This window comes from Columba livia, chromosome 2 (genome assembly GCF_036013475.1).
Source record: "Columba livia isolate bColLiv1 breed racing homer chromosome 2, bColLiv1.pat.W.v2, whole genome shotgun sequence".
NCBI classification, from domain to species: Eukaryota; Metazoa; Chordata; class Aves; order Columbiformes; family Columbidae; genus Columba; species Columba livia.
In genome coordinates this window covers 93,392,389-93,411,725 of record NC_088603.1, presented here as the reverse complement: position 1 = coordinate 93,411,725, position 19,337 = coordinate 93,392,389, and the positions used below count along the sequence as shown (strand labels likewise).

Here is a 19,337-nt window from a genome sequence, read left to right as displayed (position 1 = left end):
AGTCTCTGTGGGAAAATCTAAAATGATTACTTATATAAAAAGTCTTTCCTGTAGTTGTAGATGAGTATTCTAATTTCAAGTGAAGTTGATACTTCAGATACCTGCCTTAAGCCCGGGGCCTGCCTCCCCCTCTATATACTGAAATGTAGTTTTGGGGCATACTTACAGAAGATTTTAAGGCCTTGTTCATTTTACTACACTACAGAAAACAACTTTATGGAAAATATAAGGAGATACTTCAAGGACTGTTTTAAAATATTTTTGACAGCTGAGATGTATTTGTGCCACAGTTCCTGTTTGATTGAAAATAAAAAGATTTACTTAAAGATTCAATTATAGCATGTTGAAATCTATGTTCTCATAGATGCTATTAAATATTTTGATTTAATGCTTCATTCTAACAAATTGTTTTGGGTATGTTGAAGGTGTTTTCTTTTTGTTTTTGTTTTGGAAGGACCCAGAAAATTGCATTAAAAAAACTTGAAAACTTTATGTCACCAATGAAGAGTTTCAGAAATTGTGAGATACCTCCTTTATAGTGCAAAGGGATTTCTATGGGACAGGTCTAAAATTCAAGAGACCATCAAGGCTGTGTAACGTCATCTGGGTGTTCCTGCTCCGGCAGGGGGATTGGACTGGATGATCTTTCAAGGTCCTTTCCAATCCCCAGCATTCTGTGATTCTGCGATGGACTCGGGTTTAGTGGGAACAAATGTCTCTTTAGTGCAACCAGAAGTGAGGGGTTTTTTTGTTGCACCTTCATGATCATTGCAGTACAGACAACACTTCACCTCTCCAGCTGCCTGGAGGCTTCCATTGCCAAAGACCCTGCTGCACTTGTTTATGTTCTAAGTTCTTAAAATCCAACCACAGATAACTTGCCAGTATGGATTAAAGTGGTGTTTAGACCTCTGTTTTTGTAAAGTATCCTTAAGTAAAATGTTTATTGATTATTTTTCTCCCCTTTGTATATGATATTTATACTTGATGGCTGACAGAATCAGTTCCAGTTAATAAACAGGTTCTTGTTACAAAAATATTATGCTCATTAGATACCATCAGAGAGAGCGGACATGAATTAAATGCCACAGAAAATGCAGAAAATTGAGACTTTTGAGTAGCTGAAGTATGAAGAAGTCTTGAGTTTTTAGTACAAACTCACATTTAGCATTCTTGCTTTGGCTTTGGGGGTCTTTTCTCCTCCTTGCCAATTTTTTTACATTAGAAGCTTACTTTTCTTATAATTAAAATACAGGTATTTCACTTTTCAAAATCTGTAGATCCTATATATTTCAATTGGTGATTTCCCATTTTAATATACGTTTAGATAAACTGTGAAGTATTCAGGTTTTTCCACTGAGGCCACCATATATTTGTAGCTATTCCTTCACTTTCTTCATGCATCACATAATATTTGCCTGTCAAATGTTGGATTTGTTGTTACAGGTCATTTTTTAAAGCTTGCTTTTTTCCATATTTTCTCTTTCCCTCTTTTTTGGGGGGAGAATGGCTGACAATGGCTGTTTCTAGTTAATCTGTTAAGAGAATCTCTCATTTTGAACAACACTGTTGATGTGTGAGGTTTATTCTGTACTCATAACTTCCAGTGGATGAATTTTAAATGAGAGAATTTTGATTCAGCAGTCATTTGGGAATCTATGTGTGCCTTCAGGTTGGAAGGGGGAGCAAAAATATGCAAACTGCCCATGGAAATAGTAGTGAGGATAGTGCCCAAAGATGCAAAAACTGGGAGTATGGGAATTCTTGCTGGTAGTTCAGAGAAGATTCTACCCAGTAGTTAATGGCAGAGAAGGTTTCTTTTCTAGAAGGCTTTATCAGCTCAACCGAGGACAGAAAGTGCTCTTAGAAGCTTTTGTTCCAGAAAGGACTGATTTCTGTGCAGACTGCGTTCCTCTCAGAAGTGCAAAGGAAACCTTTCAACTAATCATCTGGCTCCATGATTGGAGTTGTGTGTCTTCCTGTCCTCTCTGCCCTCCTACTGGAGTTCCCAAACCTTCAGAGACAAAAGCATTTCACTGAAAGCGTGAAACGTAAAACTGGAAGTTAACATCAGCAAACTTTGTGTTTGTCTTTGCTAAGAAGGGGTGTGTGCCACAGCGTCTGCAATGATCTATCTGTTAGGACTGTTACCAGGAGGGGAACTCAAGGATGGTTTGGTTACTTAGATCTAAGCTGAAATAGTGGTTTCAGGAAGCTTCATACCTTTCTCAGATAAGGGTGTAAAACGGGCATAATTCAATGGTGAGATCTACTAGTTTTAGAGTGTATTTTTTGTGATTTATAGTGCTAAGGCACAGGCTTGCAGTTCTAGGTTACTCCACATGTGTAAGTACTCTAGTGCTGTAGATGTGGCACAGCACTCCTCTGCCTGTTTGCTGTCCTGTGAGGCTGTGGTCACAGCAAAGAGAGGAGAACTTTGTTTTGTGGCCAGCATATTGGGTGTAAATTCGGCAGAATCTAATTAGATTGCCAAACTTTCTGTTTGGTTTTCAGTAATGTAACCTAGTAAGCAACCTAAAAGCTAGGAAGGTAAAGATATTGAGGCTAAAATCTAGTAACAAATATGAGGTGTTCAAATAGTCTCATCTGGAAAGCCATGTAAGTATATAATAGAATCATAGAATCATTTTAGTTGGAGACCTTTAAGATCATAGACTACAACCATTAACCTAATGCTGCCAAGTTCACCTCTAAACCGTGTCCCTAAGAACCTAATTTAAGCAGCATATTTCACTTCACAGACAAGTGGTTTTAATCCAACAAGAACGACCAGGTACATAAATGTAAGCAGGTAAAGAAAATGAATGAACAGTTAGAAGTGGAAAAGTAGTTCATACGTAGAATGGTACTCCTTCTCATAGATAAAAGATTATTTTTGATAGAGGACGTGGTTTGATGCTTGAGCAGTTTCTTTCAAGGAATTTATCCCTGGAACCCATTTTACAGTAGAGTCTGGGTTTTTTATGTCTAAATACCTTAAATAACAGGTGTGATGGGTGCTTATTCTTTTCATAGGGAATAACTGTATAAAGGGTTCAGTGTAATGTTTTGAGTTGTATAATTTGGGGCACTAAACGACTCTGCAGTTTTTCAAAGCAGCTTATGTATATCTTTGTAGATCCCAGAATCCTATTGCAAATAAAATTTAACAGTGTTTCTTTGATTGTTTTAGAGGTGTATTTGATGCTTCCCTCAAAATGGCTGGGTTCTATGGACTCTATACTTGGCTGACTCACACTATATTTGGAATTAACATAGTCTTCATACCATCCGGTAAGAATTCAAACAATTACGATCTCTTTATAGATAATATTACATAATTATTTATTATGCAAGTTCAGTAGGACTAAATGTTGCTGATAAGATTACTCTTGAAGTTATTTTTAGAGAACATTAAATCAGAGGCTGGCAACTATCAGAATTTGAGTTGCATAGACAACCTTAATATGGTTGAATTGTGCAAATGTCTTGAGACAGTTTCTAATTACAGGATTGGCTACTTTTTTATTATAGCACCCGAGTCTACTGATGAACTCAGTGTATGGTATGAATTTAATGAGGAGCTGTTCAGAATTTTTTTCTTTATTTCTTGTTCAGTATGTAACCTTATTTTTATATCCTGTTTATTGTTCAAACCCCACTATGAAAATAAGATGACAAGTTTAATACTTCTGTGATATGTGTTGTGGTTCCATAAAACTTAGCATTGATTGATTCTTCCAAGTTTAAATTAAACTGCCATACATCTAATTGTCCTATGCAGACTGTACAGCTTTTCATAGCTCTTATTTTCAAAATCTTTGGTTCCAACAGTGAACGTATGTAGCACTCCTGGCCTTGTTCCAGGGGTGTTTCAGGATGGCCATGGGTAGGATGGAGAGAAGTCTCTGAGTGGTATCTTACTTCTGAGATTTGCCTCTTTCTGTTTTCACAACAGATCCCTTGCTATCTATTTTACTTATCCATCTTTTGATGGATGTAATTCTTTCTCTCTTCTATTCAGCCTGAGCCTTAGGAGGTTTTAACTTTTCATTTTTCAAGATGCCTAAATGCAGGAATGTGTGGTGTCACGAAAATGCACAATAAAGGCGTGCTTCTTATCTCAGTACTGTTGCCTGGCTGTTTTACCAGCCTCTGGTTTTGTGTTATTCTTTGATCTTAGCTTTGGAAGTGGCTAAATGGTTTTCACTGAAAAGTCTTCTATTCCTCTTTTGCCTCTCTTCCCCTGACCAAAAAAAAAAAGTAATTTAAAAAAATACTGTACCTTCATGTATGAGGGAACAAAGGGGAAGCTATAAACCAACAAAACCCAATATAATAGGAAATGTCTTTATTATGAAGTGCAGCTACGTTAAAGGCATTGGTTGTCATTAGACCTACTTAGAAGACACTTATTCCTTTTCTTTCAGCTACATGCAAAATATTAAAAGTTTGCTTTCTGGTTAATGAGACCAAAAAAAGAGGAAAAAAAGAACTTTTTTTTTTTGTGTGTGTTCGTTCCTGTTGCATTAAATTAGAATGACAGCAATAATGCATCACTTTAGATTAAAACAGGTATTTGTATAATGAGAAGGGTGTACGCCTGTGTGCATGTATGTGTATACGGAAATACATATGTCATGGATTTTACATTTGCCTGGTTTCTCACAGTACTACCTACATCATTATGGTTGACTGCAGGAGATCTGCTAAGTTACAATGAGACAGAATTTTGCTTGTATATTTTCTTGCACAGAGATGCTAATTTGTATTTATGTAACAGTTTGAAATGTGCATGATTGGTATAACTTTGATTTTTTGACTTGTGTCTCTTTTGGAAGTAACTCCTTATGACTGACAGTTGGTGAAGCTTTTCTGTATAGGGAATACTGTAATTTTGGTTTTTTTTTCCTAAACCACAGCTATAGAGCACCAAGAGCGCTTTATGTAGCATTTCTTTAATGTCTTATTTACAAGAATTCGTAGAAGTGAGACTACCAGTGTGGCAAAAGTGTTAGAATTTAACTGTAAATATATTTATGGAATACATTTCTCTGGTCTTTTTCTCACCTGTGGTTCTGTGTTTCCTAGCATTAGCAGCAATCCTCGGAGCAGTGCCGTTTCTGGGGACATACTGGGCAGCCATCCCTGCAGTCCTAGATCTGTGGCTTGTGCAAGGACAGGGATGCAAAGCCATTTTGCTCTTGGTTTTTCACCTCTTGCCAACCTATTTTGTAGATACAGCAATTTATTCAGATATATCAGGGTAAGTACATTGGAGACTTTTAAAAGTTAAATGTAAAAATGTGTAGTGATCATTGACACCTTTAAGTAAACTTACTTTTCTGAAGCGTCCAAACCAGGATCTTTGAGCATAGGAACAGATGTAAGATGTCTTACTGGCCTTAAGTGCCTTTACTTTCCCAGGCTTCTCTTGTGTGATCTTTGTCACTTCAGGGGTCTTGAACTTGTTCTCAAAGTCAGCAAAATCAACTGTTTCGGTTGGTAAAGTAATTCTGAGAATATCTTTGCTATTTATCTGTTCATTGACTAAAGAAGTATAGCATTTTCCTGTACATCACCTAGTGCCAGATGATGCTCCAGAACAAACAAGAAATCCATGAGCTCGTTAGGGACCTGAAAAAAATACTTCAATTTTCCAAAATGGATTGGGAGAATTTTGAGAATTTTTATGAAGCCAGCCTTTGTGTTGTGTCACCACATCTGAGTGTAAAAAGTTTTGATTATGGATTGATCTTTCAATGTGTTGAGAAAGGTGAAATTGTGAAACTGGAGACAGTAACCAGTGCTGTTTTCCTGTTGTAGAAGGTAGGCACAGATTTATTGAAAAAAAATCCTAGGTATTTGGCTGCCTCTGTTGACTTGAAATATCTCCTGGTTTCGGCTCTGAGTTCATACACAGAGAAATAAAGTCCAAGTTACGGAGTCAACGTCTGCAGTTGTATCCGGAGTGCAACTGTAATGTCCACTGACATTTTCTGCTGCTGAAGTATCTAGTGAATCCCCTTATGCAATTCAAATTAGAAGATAAGGCAGCATTGTTTAACAGAGCTGGTGAAGATATGAACTGTCAAGTTCATGTTCACAAACATGCACAAGGTAGATGTAAAGTTGTACTCCTCTAATCACTGCTTCAGTCTTGATCATCAGAAACAATCCTAGGAAACTGTCTAAATCAAGAACTTCATGGTCCAGACTTAAGTTACATGCTGGTACTAGGCCCTCATTTGTGCTGATTTTTATTACAGCAGAGTTAATGTAGAATAAGGACATTAAGTGTATCAGCTCTCTGTTAAGTTTGAAATTAGTATTTTTGTTTATAAAATATAATTATACTCAAAGAGAGAACCTAATGATAATATGCAGAATATTAATAATAATTTTCATAGACTGTGGCATTAGTTACTTTGCATGAATCAAAGCTATCGGGTGAAGTATAATTAAATTATGATTTTTTTTCCAACAATAGATTATGGATAAATTTAAGACCAGTAGGTATTTAATCAGCCAATAATTCTTCTACTTACTAGAATACACTTTTTTGCTGTAGGGGATGCAGGCTCTGTTTCGTGTCCAGAAAATATATATGGCAGGAATAGATTTTCTGACAGTGAAGCCAAATTGTGTTCTTCTCATTAGATAGAACAGTAAGCATCATGCTGTCTTGCAGATTAGATTAAATCTATTTGAAATAGCTATAATTAGGTTATGCAGGGTTTTTCAAGTGCATTAAATTTATACCGTAGTCCAGTTTCATCAGGTGATCTGTTGCTTAATTTAGCAAACTAGCCAGAAGAACATTTACAGTGATGCAAATGCTGGAAAAAAAAATATTTGAAGTTATTAAAAGTTTAGAAAATGATCGTGTGTCTGCTCTTGGAGAAACATAAAACTTTGAGCTCAAATCTGTCCTCTCAAAAAACTGATCTAGCCATACCAATAGGTTAAATTTGATCTAGGTAGGACGTGATTGAAGTGTATATGATGTAACAGGTCCTGTTTCATGGTCTCGTTCTGCCTACAGTTGTGCTGAAGGCGAAGACTGCCCATGAGGGAGTTGGGTAGAAGTCAGGACCATTGTAGAAACCTGTCAGAAACTGCCAAAGCTCTGAACTGAATGGCTGGTATTTTCACTCCATTACACACAGAATTTAGAGCAACTTCCTGAAAATTGGGTGCTAAGTTGAAACTATAGTTTTTCTTATATAATTCCATATTACCATCATTATTTTCACTACCAGGATTAAGCATGATGAGCAGGTTTTGTGTAAATGCTGTTGATAGGATTCATGTTGTGCATCTGCACTGAAAGACAGAAAAGAAAAATGGCATGGCCTGCTGCCATAAAAGCTCATATCAAAAGCTCCATTTGCCCCAACTTTCTGGTAAATATTTATATATTAGTAAAAATCTGGTTTTGTTTTTCCTCTGAAAACATTAAAACTAATGATAACAAACAATCTGAGACGTTGTTTTTTAATAAAATGAGATGACATGACTCTCTATTAAAAGAATATATGCTAACTATTCTCTGAAAGATGAAATGCAAATTAGAGTCATGGTGTAAATTAATGTTGTTTTTCAGGGACGCTCATAGTACATCTTGCTGGTTGTCTTAAAATTTGACAATTGACCACAAAGCACAAACCTTCTTTATAATCAATCATCTTTCCATTTTCAAAAGGGAAATGTTTTTGCCATTGACTCCTTCAGACATTCTTCAGCAGACGTCTATAAAGTAGCTACTTCATTGTGGATATTACGAGCATTAGATGCTATAAAACACTGATCCATTGTGCAAATACAGAGCAGAATACAGCTTGGAATAATTGTGCAGTCATTTAAACAACTGTTTGTAGTGTAAATATGGGTATCTATAGCTCTCCGTGTAATTTCCTAAGCTTAATAAAACTTTATGATTAATTCACATTTCATAATTGGTAGTATTGTTGTTTGCTGTTCTTAATTTTATTTTTCTTGTGCCACAATTCCAGAGGTGGTCATCCTTACCTGACAGGTCTTGCGGTAGCTGGTGGAGCATATTACCTGGGGCTGGAAGGAGCCATCATAGGACCAATTCTACTTTGTATACTTGTGGTTGCTTCTAACATATATAGTGCCATGTTGGTGAGTCCAACAAGTTCAGTGCACACTCCATCACAAACAGCGTGGCCGTTACAGATTTACCGGTGAGTTATAAATGTCTTACACGTGTGCATCATGTTTTTACTTGGATCAATGTATGTACACATAGGTATAGCAAACATGTGCATGGGTTTTATGTGTCACTCTGCCTACACACCTACATGAGTATTGAAGTATTTGAAGAGGATTCAGCTGTCCCGTATTCAAGAAATAGAAATCATGGTGAAATAAAAACTCAGTTGTAAACTTGGAATGTTTCTGTAATGTCTCTCAGCTACTTACAGAAGGCTCTTTTAGAAAATTCACTGGTAATACCCTTGTATCCTATAGTTTGCATGTTGCCATTGTGCTAGGAGGTGGTCAAGCATCCCTTTTTCTGTGTAAAACTATTATTGATGGATATCTGATAGTCAGTGTTCATTGTCCTCATTAAGAGACCTACCTGCAAATATTGCATTTTTATGTGTTACTGTACCATTCTGCAAAATATAAATAAACATACTTGAATTTAAAAAATTATATAACATTATATGCCATTATTCCATTAAAAGTATGGTCCTTATTAATCTCTTTATTGAAGTTACTGAGCGTGGAATATAGAAATGTATCTTTCAACTGTATAGTTAAGGAATGGGATGAGTAAACTCCTAATTGAATACTTAATATGAAAATCATATGGCGAAGTTATTAATGACTGTAGCCATTTTAATGTCTCTACTGTCTTGTTCAATTACATAGGTTAGCTCATTATACGTTTATCTTAAAGAGGATTCTGTGCTTGTCAGAAATAATCCTTTGCTTCATTCACATGAATAATGTTGTCATCTTTTATATGGGTACTGATGAGAAAAACCACTAATTGGACCTGTCTGTAGTCTCTGACTTGTAGAAGTTGTGTTCCAAGACTTCCTGTCTATGCCGTAGATAGAGCTGCCCACAGTACATACAAAAATATGCATTTGTGTTTGTTGCCTGTTTCATCTGTAGGTAAATAGATATTTCTAATGACTCAACAGATTTGAGTCTTTCTTATTTTTTTTTTTCCTCCTGACACCCAGGTCGTCTAGAGAGAATCTGGAGGATATTAAAATGGCTGCAGAGTGATGAAGCTGCTGTGCTGCACCTATTCAACATGAGAGAACTGCTGTCTTCTGTCTCGAGTTCACCACAGCCATGGCCTTCTGTCCTTTTCCAGCTGTGCCTAGGGACAGCTCACCAGAAAGCATAGCTTGGGTTTTAGGAGAAACCACTTCTCGAACATCTGCTGGCCTTACGTTATTGTGCACTTTGCCTCTTCAGGAGAGAATGTCGACTTCCCTTGGCTTTGCATACTAACACACAGTTCAGCTGCCTTCTTGAAGACATTGAAGATGTTCCGTCTTCATAAAAAGAACGGTTAAGAGGACAAGTGTATCCACTGGAGTTATTATTTACTGAAGTGACTGACTAGGCTTTTATTTATTGGGTTATTTGTGTTATTAAATTGTAGTAGCTGTAAAGAAAGGTAATTCTAAAATATTTATTTCGAGTTGATCTGGTGGCAAAAAAGGTGTACACCACTTATTGTTAAATGAAAGTAGAATATAATTATTTGCTGCTCCTCAAAGTATGTCCTTTGGCCATCATCTGTAACTTTAATAACGCCTAAATATTATCCTCTTATACACACTGAAATTCAATGTTGCTGGAGACCGGTATTTCTAGTATCTACCTGAAAGTAGCAGACATGCAAATCATTAAATGTGGGTTTTCCTCATATTTAAATAGGAGGGCTTGTTTAAGTAGTTTAGATCTTGTCCTCATTTGCAGTGAAATCTGGTTGTATGTTGCTGTTTACCCACCATCCCAGTGGAGTCATCTTGTCAACTAAATTTAATCAAAGGCCTTAAGTGTTTTCAGGCAGAGGTAATGTACGATTGTCACGTCTGCTTCCAGTAACAGGAAGAAGTTAAATGAGGATTGTTTAATGTTGGTTTTCAAATGCTGTGGCTGGGTTCAGTTAACTTTTCAAACAAATGCAAGTTTATTTCCAAAGAGGAAGGGGAGAAAGCATGGATTTTGTTTTAGTTTAGTTTGTTGTTGTTTGGTTTTGTTGTTTCTGTTTTTCCTATAAGCCTCTAGCCAAATATCTTAATAGGGTATAAGATATATCTTATATATTAAGATATATTTGAATAATAAACAGAGTTCTTGAATTCCTGAAATGGTGCATTGCCTAAGTCACAGCATCAGACTCCTCTAGTGCTTTTCTTCCATACATAATTTTGCTTAAATTGCAGTTTTGGTGACAATTAAGGCCTTTTGTATTGATTGTTGAAATATTTTGAGACAATGGATCTTTATAAATGGATCCTTTTTATAAATAGGAAGTGTGGGGTTTTGGTAGAAATTTCATACTTGAACAGCTTTTCGACAAATATAGTGAGGCCCCAGGTACAAAGTAGCACGTGCACATGCTTAACCAAAGAACCACCTTTCAGTTTCTAGTAACTTATCTTGAATTTATATCAGAGTTTGGTTGATGATGAGTTACACAAAATACAGGCATGCCTTCCATTCGTTGTTGACAATAATGGAACTGTTGAAACAGTTCTTACCTAGAAATAATGATATCCAAGATTTGTGTAGAAACAGCTCTCAGTAACTTGGATGTTTGTTTTACTCAAGTTGCAGAAGTACTGGTAGATTTGGAAGGCTTCTATTTTCATGATATTGCATGTATTTTTACATTGTTTCTGAAACTACTTTGCCATAGGAAGTGTTTGGAAGGTATTCTGATATTTACTAAGCAAGAAAATCCTGGTACAGGTTTGCGATAAACAAGCTTTCTATTAAGAGACAAATAGCTGCCCCTCAGATTCTGCCGTTTTATTGATGAAACTTTTTGCTTAAATGGAGGGTTTCAAGCATGCTGGTGTTGCACTTGTAAACTTGCAGGTATGTATTTGGAGGACAGACTCAGGCTTAATTTGGTGGTTTGACTCAAGTTCATTGAAATACAGAAGCACCCCATTCAATATTTTAAATGCTGAATAATCTATACATCACTTACAGCTAACTGAAGGATGTATTGCTTGACTTAAGTAAATGTCCTGTGTTTTAATTTCTTTAGTTTTGTGGATCACATAAAATGTTTAATGAAACACAGTTTTGTAATTGTTACTGGCTAGGGTAAAGTATAACGAAGAACCTGAGGCTGTCCCTAAATATTCCCCCAACATTCTAACCAGCCTGAACGAGACCACCATGATACTTGGGAAACTTCTGTATTACATTACCTTTTACTTCCGAATTTTGCACTGAAATGTTTTGTTCTCATTGTAGCTTCTTGTAGTCAGCATTTAAAGAAGATTCCTAGTGAGAAATACACATCTTTAAGGTATTTCCAGTTTTCCATTGCTTATCTTTACTCACTGCTCATGACATTTGTATTGCCCACATTTGCTGTCCCAGTTGTTTCTGAGACAATCTTTCAGATTCCTATAGTACTCAACATAGTCATTTTAAAGAGTCATTATAAAGCGTTCTTTTGTTTTTTAAGTTTTTCTCTTCTCCATCCCCAATCACCCAGCCTTCTTAGACTGAAGAATGGTCTCTGCTGGAAGATTAAAATGGCATTTCAGACTCAGTTATCTTCAATAATGGCAAATCAGTAAAATCAACTGAGAAGATACGTTGCTATTTTGAAATGTTTCTTTCACAACGTGAAGAGAAATAATTTTGTGTAGAGAATTCCTTTTTGATGTAGTCTTGTTAGTTTACCCTGCTTTTAAATGGAGTTTCATATTGATGCTTCCTCTTTCAAATTCAGTTAGGACTGGCTGTGAAGAACCGCCTGTAGTACAGTCTTTCCCAGTAAATGTAGCTTGAGGAGCTCATGTACATGCCATGTGTGATTGAGGAACCAATTGTGCGGTTCAGTGGTGGTATAGTAACAGTGTACTGCCAAAAAGAAAAGAAAGAGAAGAACCAAAACCTCCACTAGTACCTTCTTAGAACATGAAATGTTCACCGAATGTATCCATGTTTAAAAAAATACCAACAAAACACCACCTTATGGAAAAGCGTACCTTGATTATTAATGGTTTGTCTTTAATACCTAATTACCTGTAGAAATAGAAAAACTTGTCCATGCGTATTTAACAATCTGCATTATTTTCTGAAAAGACTCAGCCTCTTTAAGAACAGTTTAGTTTAGATTAATCTCACACTAATGTCAAAATAATGACGTCATTTTGACTTCTGAGGTGCCAGTTCCTGGTTATATTGCCTCATCTGCAGAAGCAAGTAGCAGCTCCATGGGTGAAACTCTTCACACACCCTTTTCTGTAGTGGCATTAAACTACAGTTTTCTTAGGAGAGACCATCTTTTTCATTATGCTTGTAGGCAAGTCTTTAGCTTTACAGTCATTCCAGGAGCAGGTATTTACTTGTATTTAGTACATTTGGTATTCAGTTTGAACAAAACCAGTTTAGAATTCTGAAGGGAATCCTTGTAGTAAATGAAGACAATGTGTTCTCATGGTACTGTAAAATAAAACTGTGCTGTTTTTTATCATTCTCTTCTAGTAAATCAGGCTTGTTACAAGTAAGTGTAGTGCCAAAGGGCTGGTGATAACTGGTTTTTGAACTGTTAGCCCTTCCTCCCCTGCTGTACCTTAACTGAACATTACTGTGTATAGCAGAGCTAGCAGAAGTGAACGTGTGCCACTTTACAGCCCAGCGTGTTAACTTCAGGTCACTGTAAATACTGGCTTAATTTAATACATGAAGCAACAAACTGCAATGGGCAGGAATCCGGCACACATTTTGCCAGACTTACTACAATAAGGTGACTTGCAGCACAGATACACTGTGACCAGCTGGGAACAGTAATGTCTTAGTTTGAAAGACTACCTTTTGTTTTTTCCTTTGTTTTTTTTTCCTTTTTTTTTTTTTTCTTTTTTCTAATGTTATAGTCATACATATGATACATGTTTTTCAAAAATTAAATTGACACCCATGTATCTAACAATGGAGACAGCAGTCAGATATTTCCAAGTGCAATGGTATGTATTTGCAGCTCACCTAGGCTATATTCAGATTTGTCTGATTTCAGGGGCTATGTGGCTTCTCTTCAAGACTTTGGGCAGGAAGATATACTTATGTGTATTTTGTTAGTAATTATTGGATTAGGAAATCCATAATCTGTTTAAATAAATAAAATAAAATAAGAAAAAGCATTGTGTAGGGAAAAATTGATGCTACCATGTGGGTATCAGATGTATGATACCATGTGGTTCTCAGTGTGCCTTCTGAAATAGGTGTATGGCTGCAACATCAAACATTGTTTTACAGAAAGCCTGAAAATACAAAACTGGATAAAATTGTTCCTCAGAAAAACGCAGGAGCAGAATTGCTATGCTGCTAATCCCTAGTGCTGATGACAGAATACTGCAAAGAATGTTGCCTTTCCTAGGGATCTGATATACTAATGATGGGAAAATGCCATCATTCTGCTGAGACTCGATGGCTTTACATCAGTGCTGGAAGATGCTCCAACAATTGCCTTTATTCAAACATTGTGTTCGTATTATATTTGCTTTAGTGTGTCAGAGCAGATGGTGCCACCTTTGTAGATACTACCTCTGGAAACAGCTACAGTTTCCTCCAGAAGGTGCTGAAAGCTGTTGGGATTGGAGTTAGTATTCATTATATTTGATAATAGAGGTAGCGTTCTTCTAGAGCTGCAGTTGTTTGCCTTGAAGTTTGCAATTTTACAAGAGAAAATTGGTTCCCAAGTTAAATAATCTTTGTTGAGTGACAGCTGGCATCTCTTAAATCTGTGGATGCATCATCTTTATAAACTGTATCTTGTCTTGTATTTCTAGTGGTTTATTATTATTATTATTTCTTACACTTTTTTGGTGATGCATACTTTGGCAATTCCCTTCTTATTTTCATTTCTACAAAACTATAATTGCCTAAAACTCCTTACACACATTAGGGAAGCTTGATCTTTAACCTGATACTGTTTATCTGTCACTTTTAGTAAAATACCTTAATGCTCTATGGTAAAATTTTCCAGAATTGCTTTTAAATGATGAAATTGGAAATTTTTAAAAAACAATTGTAACGTGGAAAAATAACTTGGTATTTTGAAACCAGAAACAATGCCAGAAGTGATGAGCATATTCAGGCATTCTACATTGGGTTCGTAAGTGTATATATTGTTACGCAGTATTATTCAAATATGAGCGGTGTCTGTTGTATTCAGCCTTTAACTGAATTTTTTTTAAAATTTTTTTTTTTAAGATATCTGATAAGAAAATAGTGCCTGTATATAATGAAAACAAGCAACATTTTCTAGGATTAATGTTTACCTGATAAAAGTTGGAGAAGAGCCACGTAAATACAGGTAGAGTGACTAGAAGTGTTTTGTTGTAGTTAATAGGAAGTTGGGAAAAGCTGTTTTTGCATTTGGTAATGCATTGCTAAGAGATTACTGTTCCTGAAGGTATTTGCACACATTCACTGAAGAGCTGCCAAAATTAATAGGTCATGAATATGTCTTCAGTTCCCCCATCTCTTAACCTCTTCCACACCTCATCTGGTGTCGTGGTTTGAATCTGGTTTAGTACCTGAGAGTGTTGCTTCATCCTCTTTTGAAATCAGTTCCAGGACCTGAAGGGCATGCTTGGAGTGCCCATACTGAAATGGTAGGTCCAATTCAGGAAGGAATTGCTATTTGACAAGTAAATGCATCCTTGATGTGCTCTGCTTATGGGTGGACTTTGGCAAACATAACTCGTGTTGAATTAGAGGTTATTCTTTGGATATAGCATTATGTAGCCACACCAAAGCTTGGTTGGATATGAAGCAGGGCATATTAGCTTGCAGCAGGATGCATTCACAAGCTAATGAAGTCAGAGTGAGTGCTCTAGCATCCGTGAATGTATCTGAAGAATTTTCAGCATGATGCTTTTAAAGCAAAAATGTTGATTTCTTTTCCTGGCCATACTCTTTGCCACTTGTTCATTGTATACAATGATCAGTGAGAACCTACAGTCAAAGTAAGTTTTTATGGTATTTGTGTAGATTAAATGTAAGAGGCATCACAAAACTAAATAGTAGTCACAGAACAAAAAGCTCATTAAGCTTAAGAATTGACATCCAGGCCATAAAGTTGGAGAAACAAAATCCAAATTTTTGCCTCCTTTCTGCCAGTCTCATCCCCAAACTGAAGCTTTTTCAAGAAGTATCAGTCAAATAACATTTTTGTGCTGTTTATAACTTACTGGTTGTGTAGATCAATGTTTTCAGTTTCCAGTGTCATCACTGGTATATTCTGCAAGCATACAATTTGTTCAGATTGTTAAAATTTTCTATGCTTCAGTGATGGTTGGAAACCAACTTTTTATACTAATAGTTACCTGTTTACCTGTATGTGTTAACTAGTGTTTGATGTTTTGGTTGGAAGACCAGGGAAGTTGTTTTTTTCCCTTTGGTAGATTTCACCAAACCAAATCCAAAGGAATTTTTGACATCAGGTCCTAAGCCTGGCCAGACCCCACTCGAACCGCACAGCGGATGTTTTGTGTTACAGAGCATGGGTTGTTCTGAAGCGCGCATTCCTACCCAGAACCTGTGGGGATTTGGAGCAATAACTTCTATTGTCTGTTGACACAGATTTTGTCTGTAAATGTACGTGTGATACATCTTCAGAATGGAACTATGTTCAAAACTAATGTTACCATAATTGGGCTTGGTACAGTACCTGGTTTTGCATGTGTAATATTGAAAATATAACCCTTGTGTCTATCTGTGGCAGAACAAAACGTGAGTTAAGGTCGAGAAGTACTCATGCAGACTGCAGAGGTATTTAAACTACATAATTTTGATTGTATGCACAAGTCCTCTTCCTAATAAAAAAGGTTTTTTGTAGCAGGTTTAAGAAGCTTTTAACTTAATATTGTATTCACACTGCAGTCCTTTGTAAGCACAGAACGGTTAATATATTTTGAAATAAAAAGCTGTTAATGTAAAGAAAACTGAGTTGGATTTGAATAATGGAATCTTTGGAAGGAGCCACAAAGGCAGCAGTTAATCTGGTGAAATAACAGGTTCTCTGGAGACAAAGTACAAATGCGGCGGTGGATCTGCAATTCCTGAGTATAACTTCATTTCACTGGAAGAAGCCCTACTTTTCTTTTTCCTTCGTGTTTTCCATGAGGTGCGGAAGGACATGGGCCTCAACAATAACTCTGGTTCAGCTGACGTCTGGCACCTTGCTATGCTGCCTGCAGGGACACAGCCACGCATCCAGCCCCTACAGAAGCTTATGTTCAGCAGCCGTAGGTAATCCCAGTTGCCTCCATTATGGCTTACTCTCTGAAATGCAAATAGTTGTTTAGAGACTAAGCGTAATTTTAGATCATTCTGTTAACTATAGAGAAAAAGTGATCAAATCGTCCCTGCGTGACTGCTCACACCTTTTAAAAAGAGATGTGGCTGATGTTCCACTTTTCATCTCTCTCACTGTTCTGTGACCAGACTCATTGCATTGTAGTAGTTCATATAGCACAGTCAGTTTTAGCTAATAACTCTTCAGTTCTCTGAAGGGATCAAACCTTGTTTAGTTTAGTGGATACAAGCTGGGTTGGTTTGTTTGTTTGTTTTTAGCAACTGATGCCAGTAACATAATAACGATTTCTTTTTTTAATTTTTTTTTTTTTTTTAATTGAGGCAAGTCTTCCAGGATGCTCGTAATTCCTTTTAGGTTGGAACCAAGACAAATGGCATCTGTAATGAGGCAGCCCACAGCACATGCACTTCTGTGAAAACTCCTTCTCCCTCATTTTTTTAGTTGTTTTAATGGGCAGATACAGTGTTTCTTTTTATTAAGAGAAATTAAATAGTTCTGCTTAGCACTTGTAGTAGCTAAAGGTTTATAATGCTGTAGCACCAGTGAAACAACGTATTTGTTCTGTCTCAACTGTTCCTTCAAAGCAGTTCAGGGGGTGCACATCCCGTGTAGGTCATTCACATTTGGGGGGGTGGGAGGGCAGGAGATATGAAAGAGTTATCAGGCACATACACAGGCAGAAAATATGTTACTGATGTATTTTGAGCTTGTCCAGACATATAATTTAGAAGGAAATTGTTTCATTGTAAGAAGTCCTCATCACTTCCAAGCTACAAATTTATTCGTTGGAGAATTCAATTGGCTTGTTAATCAAAGCAAAGATTTCCTGGAACAGTGATTTATACTGTAGTAGATTTTCTTGGAAATTCATTTCTCTCTCATACTGATGGCCTTTTTTTTATTTAATTTTAAATTTGTCATCTAACCTCAAAACCGAGTTTGCTTTGCCTACTCGGTACTGCATTGCTTGTTAAAATGCCTCTGTCACTTTTGAGGAGGATGTGCACTTAAAATATTCAAACCTCTGCAGGCCTTACACATTCGTGGTTCTCTCCTCAATTCTACTTGTTGCAGTTCATTTAACATTAAAAATTAATTGCTGGGGAAGGGATGGTAAAGGCCTCTCCCTGGGATAGTTTCAGCATTTAACTGAAATGCGAGCAGAAATCTGTGGTGAGTAGCTGATTATTACCTGCACGATTAATCTGTTGTATTTTGGGGATTAGCAGGAACTAACACTGGAAGACTAGCCTTTATCATATATTGCATTTTTTCAGCCATTCTAAAATAATGATTGTTGTATATTCTATAAATTGGAACAAAAATTTTATCTTAGGTTGATTTCTAATCTGTTTTTCGAAATATTTCAAGATGAGATGTGACACATCAAAATAACACGTGTCCAGTGGGCGTCAAGGTATAGCAGTTCCCGAGCAGTGTCCACATACAAGTTACAAGTCTGTGGACCTCCAAAAATAGGGCAAAAGAGCTGAATAATATTGATTGATAATTAAACAGTATTTTGTGACAGTGGGGATATCAGTCTTGCAGTGGGAACAGTATGATGCTCCAAGAGCACGTGGTATGGGCTTCTGTCATAAGATTTGCTTTGATGTTATGAGTTTCAAAAAAACAATCTGTACAATTCAGAAAGGGAATTTAGATCTCATTTTTATGAAAGAAAATAGTTGCTTAGATCCCTGTCAAATAAAGGTGCTAAAAAGATTATCTTTCCCTGAGGTGTTTCAGAACTTTTTCTTGGTCAAGCCAGTTCAATTCTAGTCATTTCAATTCAATCAGGTAAAAATCACAGTTTCATTTTCAGATGTCTGAGTAAAAGCCTATAACCAGTATATATCCCCATCAGGATGTAGCAATATCAGATTTTCTCTAGATATTTTTTTGTTGTTGTTTTTTTTTTTCTTTTCTTCCTTTAAGATAATAACCCACATAGTTTTTCAAAGAAGTTCTGTTCTGTGAAGAGCATGGCTGCTGGCTTTCATCGAATGCTGGTTCTGCTGTAGACCTTCAAGAACTGAGACAGTGGTGGGGGAATTCAAAAGCTTACACACTGGGAATGTCAAACATGTCAAAATGTCTCAATGGTCTGTAACTGACGCCTAATAAGTTATTTCTTTGCTTTATGAAATACAGTTAGTAGACAGTTGCAGCCAGATTGTGGCGGCTGTACTATTGCAATCATTCTTGCGGTGGTTAGTCTACTTTCATTTTTTGATTGTCGAGGGTTTAGATTGTGGGGTGACAATAAAACCCTGGCAGATGTATTGTTAACCCCTTGTCACCCCCACTTCCCTCTTTTGCCCCTCCCTCTCCCCCCTTCCCACACAGGACAGGTGATCGGGAGGGAAAGGAGGACAGAGAGAAGAGAGTTGGAAAAATTAACAATGTTTTACTAATGCCACTAATAAGAATAGAGAAAATAATACAAAATATACAAAACCAATCTTGAAAGTCTCAGCAACTGAGGAGCTGGGACCCGAAGTCCTGGATTGGACTCTGCAGCCAATCAGAGCTGGATTCAGTCTGTCACTAGGCCTCAGTTCGCAGGGATGACTAGCAAGGTCCTCTCCTAATGTTGGCCATAAGCAGAAGGGAAAAGGAATGAGATCCTTGTGATCTCCCACTTTTATATGAAGTATTCACGTGAATGGAATATTATACACAGTCAGTTTCCTGGTCACCTGTTTCTCGTTGCCCCTCTCGCGAGATGTGAATCTGTCCTTATCAATAGCTTCGCATGCTGTTG

At 36.8% G+C, this 19,337-nt stretch overlaps 1 protein-coding gene across 3 annotated transcripts in view; it reads left to right on the top strand.

Annotated features, from left to right (window-relative positions):
- The window catches only part of TMEM245 (transmembrane protein 245), an 85,755-nt gene extending 69,559 nt beyond the window's left edge, over positions 1–16,196 (top strand). For all 3 annotated transcript variants that reach the window (XM_065052825.1, XM_065052826.1, XM_065052827.1), the window contains 4 exons: positions 3,194–3,294; positions 5,092–5,266; positions 8,016–8,210; positions 9,225–16,196. In XM_065052825.1, coding sequence (XP_064908897.1) covers positions 3,194–3,294; positions 5,092–5,266; positions 8,016–8,210; positions 9,225–9,270 — 517 coding nt within the window. In that variant the 3' untranslated portion in view covers positions 9,271–16,196. The remainder of the gene's footprint in view (positions 1–3,193; positions 3,295–5,091; positions 5,267–8,015; positions 8,211–9,224) is intronic.
- The last annotated feature ends 3,141 nt before the right edge of the window (positions 16,197–19,337 follow it).